Source organism: Aplysia californica, unplaced genomic scaffold (genome assembly GCF_000002075.1).
Source record: "Aplysia californica isolate F4 #8 unplaced genomic scaffold, AplCal3.0 scaffold00015, whole genome shotgun sequence".
Lineage (NCBI taxonomy): Eukaryota > Metazoa > Mollusca > Gastropoda > Aplysiida > Aplysiidae > Aplysia > Aplysia californica.
Window position 1 is genome coordinate 2,225,509 of NW_004797285.1, and position 13,925 is coordinate 2,239,433.

General features: G+C 40.5%; 2 protein-coding genes across 2 annotated transcripts in view; both read left to right on the forward strand.

Annotated features, from left to right (window-relative positions):
- LOC101854379 (solute carrier family 13 member 2-like) overlaps positions 1-4,378 on the forward strand; it is an 18,152-nt gene extending 13,774 nt beyond the window's left edge. The window contains exons 5-7 of the mRNA XM_013085513.1: positions 913-976; positions 1,883-2,095; positions 3,932-4,378. Of these exons, the coding sequence (XP_012940967.1) occupies positions 913-976; positions 1,883-2,095; positions 3,932-4,064 (410 nt within the window). The 3' untranslated portion in view covers positions 4,065-4,378. The remainder of the gene's footprint in view (positions 1-912; positions 977-1,882; positions 2,096-3,931) is intronic.
- A 6,148-nt stretch (positions 4,379-10,526) lies between these two features.
- LOC106012467 (solute carrier family 13 member 3-like) overlaps positions 10,527-13,925 on the forward strand; it is a 5,732-nt gene continuing 2,333 nt past the window's right edge. The window contains exons 1-4 of the mRNA XM_013085519.1: positions 10,527-10,534; positions 11,048-11,152; positions 12,350-12,453; positions 13,175-13,293. Of these exons, the coding sequence (XP_012940973.1) occupies positions 10,527-10,534; positions 11,048-11,152; positions 12,350-12,453; positions 13,175-13,293 (336 nt within the window). The remainder of the gene's footprint in view (positions 10,535-11,047; positions 11,153-12,349; positions 12,454-13,174; positions 13,294-13,925) is intronic.

A 13,925-nucleotide genomic window follows, 5' to 3' on the forward strand; every position in this document is an offset into this window, starting at 1 on the left:
TGTGTGTGTGTGTGTGTGTGTGTTTGTGTGTGTGATTAAACTTGTGTGTGGGGGGGTAGATAGGTGGGTGGGAAGATTTATTTAGGCGAAGAGAGCGGGATAGGCGTTGAAATAAAATATCCTGGCGATCAGACACTTCATCTGCATGAGGGAGTGGCAGGGGGTGGTTTTCAATCTCTGAAATGTGGCCATCGATTTTGAGGCCGGAGAGTGTTTAATGTTAAGATTTTTTTGTAGGGTTTTTGACAATACCTATACCCTGAAGCTGCATATCAAAATGTTGACCGACTGGGGTGCATGAGTGGTTTTGTACTGAGTACCTGTGGTTGTTAAATCTAGCCCTAACAGTGGTGGTGGTTTCTCCTACATATTGGGCTGAGCATATTTTGCATGCTATTAAGTAAATGTATTTTTAGTTTCGCAGTCGATGTTATCTGTAAGGACTTTTTTTGAAAAGAGTGCCCTCTACTTGGTTGGTTTCTGTCATGAAAGGGCAAGTTTTGCACCTAGGTTTCTTGCAGGGGTCGCTCTGGGGCGTTTGTGAAAGGTGGTTTTGAGGTGAAGGAAGATGTGTTGTATTAGATAGATAGATAGATAGATAGATAGATAGATAGATAGATAGATAGATAGATAGATAGATAGATAGATAGATAGATAGATAGATAGATAGCCGTCTCGATTAAGCTTTGAAACAATGTGTCGACTTAGCAAATTGAAAATAGATGCATTAGCTTTTGGGCTACGCTCAGGTCTACCTCAATTTTGGGACAACCCCCGTAATATGGGTATGCAACCTCAATTTTGAAAGAAACGGCGTCGCCCATATACCCCCCCCCACACACACACACACACACAATACAGAACAAATATCAGATGTTTTATCACATCTTGTATTTCTGGGGCTCCAAAAAGATGCAGCGGTTGAACAGCACCAGACGCCCGGCCCTGAGGTTAAAACAACGAAAAACATGGCACAGTAAGTCTTGACCTCTTCAACCTTCAGTGTCCGCTCGTGATTTTATTACTTGAGTATGATAGTTTGACGGAGACGTTTTTCTGAGTTTTTTTGTTTGTTGTTTTGTTGTTGCTATCATCTAGTTAAGCGTTTGTATCCTTTTTTATCAGGTGTAGATCTCTCTAGGTTGAATTGGGTTGGGCCTGGGAGTAGATGATTTCTTTCATTTTTTTTAGGGAAGGGGGCTACTGCGTGCAGTAAGATCCCCACCTGTTTGTATCCTCAGTTGAGATGTCTCCCCCTACCCCAAATCCAACTATACCCCCCGCCCCCTCACGCGACCAAAAGGCCCGGTGTTTAAGTCAGATAGGAAGTTTCTCTCATAAAGTCTTTTAAATGTCTAATGGGTCCTATGTGCTCATATGAACTTATGCAGTTGTGAGCGCCGTATAACACATGCAAAAAAGGCGTTATTTGATTTTGAATGGTCAATTATTCAATACAGAAGCACTGATCTGCCTTATGAATGTGAGACTCGAGACGTAAATACAATGTTTTTTGGGGGGAGGGGTTGGAGGGGAAACCAATGGTTAGTCATACTTTTTCTCTCTGCTGTATCTGTCAATCTGTCTTGTTTTTTATCCTGCGCTCAATGGTCGTCATTGGGTCGATTTGCTTCGCACTACTCGGAACAAACCTGTGCCGAACTTTTTATTATTTTTACTTTACCCTTTTCCGGCCTGTGCTATCCAATGGTGTTGTGGAAAAGAAGCACACGTCTTTCTCTTGCATTTTGTATCGCCTATTACAGACGATAATCACAATGTATATTTTCTTGACTTATGTTTCTCTGACCCCCTCTATCTATCTTTTCCTGAGCCTGCCCCTTCCTCTGTTTCCGTCTAATTTCTAAACATATTTCTAAAGCACTTCAAAAATGGCTGCTGTGACGTCATCCACAATATGTTCAATGTTTAACATGTCTGACAGGTCGGAGGAGTCTATAGAATACCCCAGTGATGACTTTAGGAACCTGTGCAAAAGCCTCAGTATCTGCATCTGTTACTCAGCCTCTATCGGGGGCTCGGGGTCACTGACCGGGACGTCCACCAATCTCGTCATGCAAGGACAGGCAGAGGAGTGAGTGCCTCTTGTCTCTGCTTTGCTCTATACAATCGAGCCTGTCCAAGACGACTACATGCTGTCGAGGAGAAAAATGGCCATCTTATACCCAGTACACACTGTCAGTCGGATTTAATCGAATTAAGTAGGAGCTGGCCAGGCAGATTTGTCTGTAAGGAGAGGCAAACGCTACCATTTTGACACAATGCGGCCAATACGACTCCCGATCTTTAGAAACAAACACGTTTGATACAAAGGTTATAGTCTAATTCTGTCGACTTGCGCCAAACTGCTAGCTTGTGCCCATCCATGAAATAAAATCATCCTGGCCCCGACTCAGTGAAATGAAATCAACTGGCAGTGTGCACTGATTTTTAAACGGGTGGTCCTCTTAGACTGTGCCATTATATTGTCAAAAGAAACGCTAGCGAAGAAGTGAGAATTAGTAGCATGCACAGGTTGATATCTTGGACAGGTGATTGTTAGAGCAGGTTAGACTGTATACCATTCTATTTTTAGTTACGTCTCTCTTAGAGTTGGAGTGCGTTTCTATTGGTGCCGTAGCATAATTTCTAATCTCTCAACCTTGTGCGCTACGGGAATGAGTTCGATTCCCACGCGGGAAAAAAACATTCTGTTCGCCTTTCTGGCTAAACATGTATACGACACTCTCCGTGATCGCTCAGTCAGACGAGTTCCGAGGAGTTCGCTTTCTTAACGGGTCTAAATTATGTCAGTCTGGGGCGTAAAATATCTATCATGTTTTTCTTTTAATGCAAAACACGTAGTAAAGTGCTAAAATAGTTCTATGAAAATTATTTGGATCACAGAGGGGAGAAGGAAAGGCGAAAGTCGGTAACGGAGCACTATGGCAATTGTTGGCGGGTGCTCTGGTGTGGTTTGTCCCTTCTTTCCTATCAAACATCTGTCATTTGGCGTCGTTGGCCTAGTGGTTAGGCTCTCGGACTCGCAACCGTAAGGTCGTGGGTTCGAATCCCGCCAGGGGCCCGATGTTGTGTCCTTGGGAAAGGCACTTTACACTTATTTTCCTCACTTCACCCAGGTGGGAATGGGTACCCGGCTATAGACAGCGAAAGATCTTGTCAGTTTGTTAGTGTTTGAGCGCTTAATCAGCTGCTTGCGCTGTATGCTTCCCTGGAAGCTGAGAATGTTTCGGAGTGTTCTATGGTCTGCTGGGGTAATAATATAGTGTAAAGCGCATAGAGCCTGCTGTTGAGCGGGGATATGCGCTATACAAATGCTATTTATTATTATTATTATTATTATCTCTCCTCCTTCTTTTGTTTGTTTGTTACTCTCTAGTAGCACCTCTAATCTTTGGCAGGTAAATGACATGATTGTGCTGCAAGTGCCATAAAACTTTTACCCAAAAAAGTACGTATTCGCAGACTTCCCGCTGATTCGCCGTCAGTTACAACTTTGAATTTTTGGAGAGCGTTTTCTTGGATCTCCAGTTGTTATTCAGACTGGAGCTCGAACAGATGGAAATTGAGTAGGAACGTTTACCTTTTGATTTATCCTCACAATATCAAAAGATCTGATGCATACTATACTATGCAATGCACACAATACTACATAATTCAATACAATGCAATACAAACAGAACAACAAAACGCAAGGCAATTCAAGGCAAAACAGTGAAACACAATAAAATACAGTACAGCTGAGTACAACACAACACAATGCCATGCGACACTATATAACATAGTTCCAACATAATACAGCTCGATATAATGTTGTTTGAGAGAATACAGTACAATACAAGCCTTGTGATTGATCATATTATGATCGTTAACTTGCTGATATATACAAAACTTTCACTCCACTTTCCAGGATTTTCGGGTCGTACGGGCTGCCGTCTGAGATCAACTTCCTGAACTGGCTCATCATCGCTCTGCCCGTCTCCATGATCTGCCTGCTCATCACATGGATCTGGCTTCTTGTTCACTTTTTTGGGTTCAAGTGAGATCGTTGTGTTGAACCCAATCAAGTCATTTATTAACTCTTAGTATACGGAAGTCTATTTCACATTTACACACAGCCAATATTGTCGTCCAATTTTTCAGCAGCATAAACTTCCCCAAAACTCCGCTTTCTAAGCTGTTTGCAAAAAAATTAACGCCGCACTAGGAATAAATAAGGGATCCCTGTGATAAACATATCGTTTTCTTATACACACGATGGGTTTGCTGGGTTTAGTAGCAAATGCGTAATGGGCGTGCGTGCTCTGGTGTGGTTTGCTACTTCTTTCCTACCAAACATCTATCGTAATTTTCTCTCCTCATTCTTTTATGTATTTGTTAGTCTCTAGTAACACCTCTAATCTTCGGAATTTATATTACTTAATTTTGTTGCAAGTGCCGTAAAACGTTTACTAAACCAAACATCATTTTTGTTTGTTGCTACGACTGGAAACAATAGAGCATGCTAGCAATGCTGTGCGCCAGCACAACTGGCTAACCGTATTCAAAGCGTTAATTTATTTATAAAACTGTACTCACCAACATAATATACATACAAAAGGCACAGTTAACGCAGAGGTAAACAACTACAAAACAAACAAACAAACAAACAGAAACTCTTATGTGAACACAAAGGGCCATGAAGTTTTCTCGGATTCCGCACAGACTACGTTTGTTTTCCCATGGATTCTTTCAGTGTTCATGATCATTCTTATTTTCTTTACACAATTGTATCATTATTAATCTCTTATTTCTCCAGCATACGTTTTATCAGCGGTGCACCCAATGCTCCCAGTTCAACATCATCGGCATATGGGCCTATTTGTTATGCCCTACTCAACTTTCAGCAATAAAACTATTATTATAATTATAATGCTGCATGGCTTAACGTCCCTTCCTACACTGAAAGATACGGGGTCGTCAGGTTTGTTCTTGACGTACAACTGGAACTACCGGTCGATTTAATATTAATTGTAAGAATGTCTCTGAACGAATGTTAGATCCTGTAATGGAAGATTAACACTTGAAGGAGTGAATCGGGGTATAGAGCTTTCACATATCTCAGATAGTGTGGGTATGAAGTTCTATCAAAGAAAAGATTTCGCCCGCCCTTTAATAAGCACCTCTCCTGCAAAAATAAGGGGTAAAAAGTTTGTTGGTTTTTTCCCCAACGAAAAATAGATCTAGTATGATATGTTTGACTTTCTTTTCTCCTGATACAATATTATTGTATTGCTACAGAGAGTTGTGTCGATGGGGCTGTGGAGGAAAAGAAGAAACCGAAGCTACCCGGAATGTAATTCGAAGGTCATTAAACGAGCTGGGACCTTTGTCGTAAGTGCAGCCTGCATTTTTTTCTCCTTCATTTTCATCTTTTTGTTCTTTCTGTGAACTGAACGCCTTATAAGAAACAAGCTTGTATTTTCAAACGCGGAGCATGTGATCAAGTGGTTGACTTGAAAGACTGGAACAAGTGAGGAAAAAAACTCGAACCCGTAGATGTCGAAATTTTACGTCGCCTTAGACATTTTTAAGATCGTTTAGGAAGTCGGTCACTTTGACACGACCTGTCAGGGCCAACCTGGGCTGAGACTGAGAGTGATACAACGTCCTAGTAGAAAGTTCTTCCCACGATCGAATTCATGTCTCTTGCGTGAGACGACCAAGCACCAAACCGCTACATCGCAGACATCGGGGATCAAGGGACGGCATTAAGCACAATGTAAATTGTTGTTATTTTTAAGGACAATTTTTACCATAACATTTGGAACCACTTGATCTGATCATTGACCAAACTAAAACCGTGATGTGAACTGTTGTGGATACAACCAACTTGTACGTCGCGCGCTCATATGACTTTATGGAGTTGCGGACGTTGTAAAACTCTTTACTAAGTTAAAAAAGCAGAGACAACACACTAATATTTTACAGCAATCAAAACGCCAATAACACTGCGGACTAATAGTAATAGATATTTGTAGATTATTTTACCGTTTATTGGGCTTCACCTGAAGTTGATGCTCAATGGCTCAATATATTATACTGCCTCGTTCCCTTCAACGGGTTTTATTAATCTATATTATTTAACATGATATTTACCGGCATCTGAGGTTTAACCGTTGAACACTACGTTGTCGCGTGCAGGAGATTCACGTTCAATTCCAGTGTCGAGAGAATTTTTATCGAGTATCTCGATCTTTCTATTGTGATCTTGTATCCCTCTCAGCCCGGGTTGGCCCTGACAGGTAATGCCCAAGCCTACCTCTTCAATGATCTAGGTTCTGTCGATGGGGGTTTTTAAACACTTAATTAAGAAAATTCAGAATAATACTTAATATATTTGTGACGGCTGCATATTGCTTCACATTATAAAAAGATTAAAACTTGTAAAGAAGACGTAACACAACCTCTTTGCTCGCCTACCTGCCGGAAAACTGATTTATTGTTTTTCGTTTACAATGAGATCTCGTGTGTATTTCTAACGAGACAATATGAGACGTGGCAGGAAGGGGAAAAATCGTGGTATCAAAGAATCGTTATTGCAACATTTGCAACATAGCTCATTCCCATTTTTACATTTCAAACAACGGTCGTTACAATCCTCCCTTCTTAGTTTATCAAGTCATTTTTCAATTTTGAAAAAAAATAGTATTATGGTTTAGCAGGTGCTTCAATTTTGACTTCATCAGGAATTGTCATGGTAGCATTATAAGTATAGTAGGCGGCAGATACTACTGAATGACATACAGTTGTAAACATGGTAAACACAACTTTAAACAAATTGATAGACACCTGTCATCTGTATGTAGCTTCAGTAAACAGACATGATATAACATGTAATACTCAAACACACACACAGTACAAAACAATGGTTCTCCATTTTCGTTTTATACTTAAAATGAAAAAGAAAACGTTGGCAAATTCATAGCACGAGTCTATCATGGGCTTTTCGAATCCTAGTGGACCTTCTGAGAGGTGGTGTTGGTGATATGCAAGGAGCATCTTGCACAGGTTGTCTAGAACTATCATTAGTGCTATCATTTGCATTTGAAGTTTCATCATTACCTACTCCTCCTTCTCAGATGGGAAAATGGGAATTTGAATTTCTTCAGTTTCACTTTGTCTTACTTGCTCATTGATTTCACTTGACTGAACAGAAACATTGTCACTTATGTCATTCCCAGTTATGTCATTCTCAGTTATGTCATTCTCAGTTATGTCATTCTCAGTTATGTCATTCTCAGTTATGTCATTCTCAGTTATGTCATTCTCAGTTTGAAATTGCGGCACAAACTCATTTGAATCAAAGTTTGAAACTTAAATCTGATCTTTATGTCTTTTGTGAACACCATGAGAGGGTGTTTGAACTTAAAATGAAACAGGACCAGTTTGATCAACAATTGTTCAGAATGTGTTGAATCTCATTGGCAACCATGAACTTCTGGAATTGTGAACTTGTCCAAGTAGGACCATTATCAGTGAGTGTTGAGTTTGGGAGACCTGTGACAGAAAAAGTGTCACACAACTCAAGAATGGTTTGATTAGCAGTGATGTTTGTCATTATTTTCACATCCAACCATTTTGAATGGGCATCCATTACTATCAAGTACATTTTCCCCATAAAAGGTCCTGCAAAGTCCATAATATGAACTCTGTCCCATGGTTGTGAAGGCCATTCGCAGTGGTGCAAGGGTGTTTTAACAGGGTTTTTTTGTGTGTAACTGGCATTGTATACACGTCTTTGCTTTTTGTTCAATATTGGAATCAATGTTAGGCCACCAAACCCATGTTCTTGCAACAGATTTCATTTTATTCATTTTAGCCATATCCACAAGCGCATCATGCAACAAATCAAAAACACCAATGAACAAAACATTTGGAACAGTATCTCTTGTACCCCATAACAGACATTGTTGTTCTACACTAATTTCATAATAGTCTAAGAGCATCTCTTGTAAGGCCAACCATGCATTGTATACTCATACACTAGTTTCAAGGTTGGATCATTTTGTGTTGCAGTTGCAATCTGTTCGACATTCAAAGGAGTTTTTTCAATAAGATTGAACAAAAAATTGACTTCTTCTGGTACCCAGTCCAGGTTATCATTACTCTGATTTGGTAGCGGCAAACGACTAAAAGATCTGCATTGTTCTCTGACCCTGGTCGATAGACCGAATGGTAGCTATAGCCTGCAAGAATGATTGCCCATCTCTGCTATCTGACAGAAGCAAGCTCTGGTATTTGCTTTGATTCTCCTAACAGACCTAACAGAGGTTTGTGGTCAGTGACAATGACAAAATCTCTTCCATACCATACATATATTTATGGAATTCTCTCATGCCAAAAACAACTGATAGTGCTTCTTTATCCAGTTGTGGGTACTTCTTCTCTGCAACACTAAGAGTACGATGAGCAAAAACAATTGGTTTCTCTACCCCATTATCATACACATGAGAAAGTACAGCGCTAACACCGTCTGGCGAGGCGTCGCATGTCAGTACAAAAGGGACCAACAAGCGGTCTGAGGTTAAAACACATTTAGCATTGTCAAATTAAATGCTCTCAGATGAAAAGAACCCCAATGCCACTTGACATCTTTGTTTAGCAGACCATACAGAGGGGCTAGGCTTTGAGACAGATTGTTCACAAATCTGGAATAATAGTTAATCAGTCCCAGAAACGCTTTCAACTAGTGCACATTCCTGGATTCAGGGGCATCCCTGATTGCTTTGACTTTCTCATATTGTGGTTGCAAACCATGGTTGTTTAGTCTGTAACCCAGAAAACCCACTTCCTCTTGCGTGAATTCACACTTCTCAAGCTTGATTGATTTCCTGACATAAGTTCAAGACTTTGTTAAGAGTGCCAAGGTACTCTTTATCACTAGCACCAGTGACATAGAGAGTGTGGAAGTAAACGCAAGTATTGGGAAAATCCGGAAAGAGGCTGTCCATGACATGTTAAAATATGCCTGGGCATTATGAAATTCCGAAACACAGACGATTGTACAGAAACAAACTTTTGTGGGTGTTGATCGTCGTCGATTTCTAGGACTCAGGATCCAATGGAAGCTGGGTGTACCCGTGTGAGAAATCGATAGTGGAAAATTTTACACCACCAGCAAGCTTGGCTACGAGGTCATCGATCCGTGGGATCGATTACATGTCTACCTCGATGACTCTGTTGAATGTGACCTTGTAGTCACCACATATGCGAATAGCACCATCCTTTCTCGTCACTGGCACGATGGGCGTGGCCCATTCAGAAAACTCTGTTTTGCTGATAATACCGGTACTCTGAAGTCGAGTAAATTCATTCTCAATTCATTCCCTCACTGAAAAGGAGGTTGACGTGCTCTGCAACACGTTGGTATTTGGTGTCCGGTTTAAAATGAATCTTGACTGTCCTGTCGTTCAACAAGCCAGTCTCTCCAAAACAGGAAGAGAATCACTGCAAAAGTCTATCTAGACCATCTGGTACACTGAAAGTGAACAAGGAATTCCAATCAAGACATACTGTCTCTAACCAATTTCTGCCAAAGTGTGGTGGACCTTTACCCTTCACAATCAATAATGGCATGTCTTGGCACTGATTATTGTGACTGACACTCACTAGACACTCACCTACGATAGGCACAGGTTGTCCCGTATACGTGTGCAAAGACTTTAACGTTGACTAGAGAAGACACTGAAAAGACTTATGAAAACCACTCTCTGTCACAACAGTAAGGGCAGCCCCTGTGTCTAACTGAAAAAGGACAGTCATTCCATTGATACACAAGTTAATGTCTATGGGTTTCCTAGCAGTTCCTGACATGGAAAAAAGATTGAAATTGTCATTAGGATCTGCTTCCTGAAGAAGATGGTTCTTTCGTTGAGACAAACGTTTAGCCTTTGTTGAAGATGCGGAGGAAGGCATAGACCTACAAACTTTGGCAATGTGGCCTACCTTCTGACATTTGAAACACGTTGATTTCTGGAATGTGCATGCATGAGAAGCATGTGGGCCACCAGAGCGACCACATAGTTTGTGTTGCTGCTGTTGCAGTCTACGTTGAGCAAAGTTGATATTCTGCTGAGAGGTTGACGAAGTCGAAAACGACGTTGTGCTCGATTGAAGCTGACGAGCTGCTTGCGACGTTGACATCGTTGTTGTGCCAATTTCGATAGCCTTGTGAAGAGTAAGTGACGACTTACAAAGAAGTTTGCGTTGAACTGCTTGATCATTGATGGATTTTGTGAACTTTTCACAGAGACGTTCCTCTTACTGATCTCCGAATTCATAATGCTCTGTAAAATTGCGTAGCGAAGCGACGAACTGCTCCGATCACAGTAAGGAAGATTGAACGCTTCTTCCCTTCCTCCGTCACTGCGTTGGCATTGAAAAAGAACGATAGATGATCCAAGTAGTCGGAAAAGTTCTCTCTCGCGGGGTCAAAATCGTCAATCTTTCCGAAGAGTGACACGATGGCTAGGTGCAGACGTAGATCTAGATCTCGAGTGAGCGACCGGACAGGTAAGCAGGCTGAAGAAGAAAACTCGATCTCTAGATCTAAAACTCAGCGTAAGCTCTTGACTAAAGATAGATCTACTCCATAACTCTATATAGCGTGAAGCTCAATTACGACTCAGTTATCATCATCGCCAGAATGTGAAGGCTGCATATTGCCTCACATTATAAAAAGATTATAATAACTTGTAAAAAAGACGTAACACAACAGTCTTTGCAATATTAATTGTTTATTTATATCTGGTAGTGTTATATACCTAATTTGTTCTGTTGTTTTGTCATTATATCATTTATTTACTATTATGAATTGGAAATTTTAAAACTTCTTTGAGAAACTAACATCGAAGAAGACAGGGTTTTATTAAAATTCAATTGGCTTATTACGAGATCACCGATCCGGAAAAACGCCCCCAGACAGTAAATGATGAAAATAAATCCCCCTAAACAAACTTGTGTTATCTATTCTACTCCCAAATAGGTTTGCAGAAAAAGCTGTTATTGGACATTTCGCTGTGTTGGTCACCCTTTGGTTGTCAATGAAAATGCCAGGGGGTGTAGGATGGAACAGTCTCTTCACCCCAGGGTAAGTATTGTATGATATTAAATTTACCTTTCTGATGTGCTCAACGTTTTCTTTATCTTTCAGAATGTTGGTGTGTTGAACGCTTCCGGGGAAAAACACATGTACTTTTTAACACATTCGAGACACTATGCTCCTCCGGGGAAAAACACATGTACTTTTTAACACATTCGAGACACTATGCTCCTCCGGGGAAAAACACATGTACTTTTTAACACATTCGAGACACCATGCCCCTCCGGGGGAAAAACATAAACACGTTTTAGCGTATTCTATGACGTTATACCAAGGCAGAGAGTCTTTGGTCTCTGTTAGAGGACACATTTAGACACATTTTAACACATTCGAGCTTGATCTAGGTATTGAAGCCGATAAGACTCAGTCGGTCTTGTTTAACATCGTTAAGCCTTTTTAACACCCTTGAAACTTTTCAGCACATTCGTTACTATTTAACACTTATTCTTTTAATTATCACAGGGATCATCTATTCTATACTGTATGGGTAGACACCCAGATATATCATTATCATAATATTATTTTCGTTGAGGATGAACGTTTTTTGCGCGACAATATTTTGTTTTTTCGATAATCTTTTCTGTCTGATCAAACTTTGATTTGAACTAGGAAAAGTAAGAACGTTTGATTTGATCGAATTAAGTTAAGCAAGACTGGGAAAAAATCAAGAAAACATGACTATTTTAAGTCTCTTTTCTGCAGACCCTGCAGAATCTGATGGGACTAATGTGCACCTGCCAAGATCTTTAGGTTTTTTTGTGTTTTGTGTTTTGTGTTTTGTGTTTTGTGTTTTTTGTTTTTTGTTGATTATGTGTTGCTGTGTTGTTGTTGGTTGTTTTTGTTTTGTTTGTTTGTTGTTGTTTTTGTTTTTGTTTTGTTTTTGGGGGGGGTTGTTGCGCTTTATTTTGTGTTTGTTATTTATTTTATTTTGTTTTGCTTCTTATATGTTTGTCTGTTATTTGGTAGGTATTTGTTGGGGGTCTCACTAAAAAAAAAAATAGAAGCGGGGAAAAAATAGAAAAGAGGCAGAGGTAGGTTGTCCTAGAAAAACCCTCTTAGAGAACTTGAAAACACTGATGAAGAGGCTGAGACCGATGTGGTTATTGATGTCTGTTTCAGATCTGGTGCTTAAAGAAGACTTCTGGATTATTTTAAGCATTAATTGTTATTCTTTTTTCCCTTCAGGTTCGTGAACAATTCCACGTCTGGGGTAATCATCCTGACTTCTCTCTTTATTTTCCCATCCCAACGACCTCGTATTTTTGGGGGAAACAGTGGAACCGTGGAGGGTAAGTTATGTGGGCTACCGGACGTTGTTGTTGTTGTTGCTGTAGTTTTGGTTGTTGTTGTTGTTGTTGTTGTTGTTGTTGTTGTTGTTACTGTTGTTGCTGCACTTGATGTTCATGCGATTGTTGTTTGTAATTCATCAGCCGTCGGTTTCATACTTTTTGACCAAGTGTAATTTTGTGATACAGAGAGGATGAGTAGCTAACTCATACCAATAATTGAAATGGGTATACTACATTACTTCTCTCAAATGGAAGTCTGTTTTATTTTTAAAAAATACTTTTCTAAGAAGAAGAAGAAGAAGAAGAAGAAGAAGAAGAAGAAGAAGAAGAAGAAGAAAAAGAAGAAGAAAAAGAAGAAGAAGAAGAAGAAGAAGAAGAAGAAGAAGAAGAAGAAGAAGAAGAAGAAGAAGAAGAAGAAGAAGAAGACGAAGAAGAAGAAGAAAAAGAAGAAGAAGAAGAAAAAGAAGAAGAAGAACAACAACAATAACAACAATGCCGACGACGACCATGACAACGACGATTACGAGGCCGTTGACGAACAAAAATTAAGAGGGGGAGGAGGAGGAGGAGGAGGAGGAGGAGGAGGAGGAGGAGGAGGAGGAGGAGGAAAAAGAAGGTGTGGAGGAGAAGAAGCAGCAGCAGCGGCGGCGGCAGGACGATGACGACGACGACGAGGTGAAGGAAGGAATGATGAGTAGACAGACCTTTCTTCCTTTTTCAGGCAATAGTAAATCTGACAGTTGCCCGACCCTGTTAGAATGGGAGAATGTTCAGCAAATGTTCCCATGGGGTACCTTCTGTCTGATTGGTGGAGGGTATGCCCTGGCTGCGACGTGTCAGGTGAGATATTTGTTTCTGTGTATTCTTTCTTCCTTTCTTTTTTTCTTTCTTTCGTTCTTTCTTTCTTTCTTTCTTTATTGATTTATTTATTTACATATGTATAGTGAGGTGCAAAAAAAACGCGAATTTTTAATGTTGTTGTAATCGCCCAATGCTGAGTTCATAGTTGTGTGATGTGAACTCATATCACTCAACACTTGCCTCGAGCGTCTTGATTGGACATTTTTGAGCATCGCAAAGATGTCATTGGCTGCGTAAGCAATACACAACTCACGAGTCGTGCATCACTAACCACTGGGACACATTTTGCAACTTGTTGTCAGTGGTGAGTTTATGCTCACTCAGTCCTGGGCGTTTGCCTATAAAATCCGCGCCTCAAAATGTTGCATTCATATCGAAACAGACGATCTACAGACATGCCAAGGTTATCAAGGGAAAACAGAGAAAGAGCTGTCGGGCGACTGGCGGCCGGCGAGTGTGAAACAGGTGTCCCAGGTTTTTGGTGTTCACCCAAGCACCATTTATCACCTTTGGAACACCGATTACAAGCGACAGCCACCACAGCAGATCGACCAAGAAGCGGAAGACCAAGGGGGGCAACTCTGGTCCATGATTGTGTCATCATTCGTCGG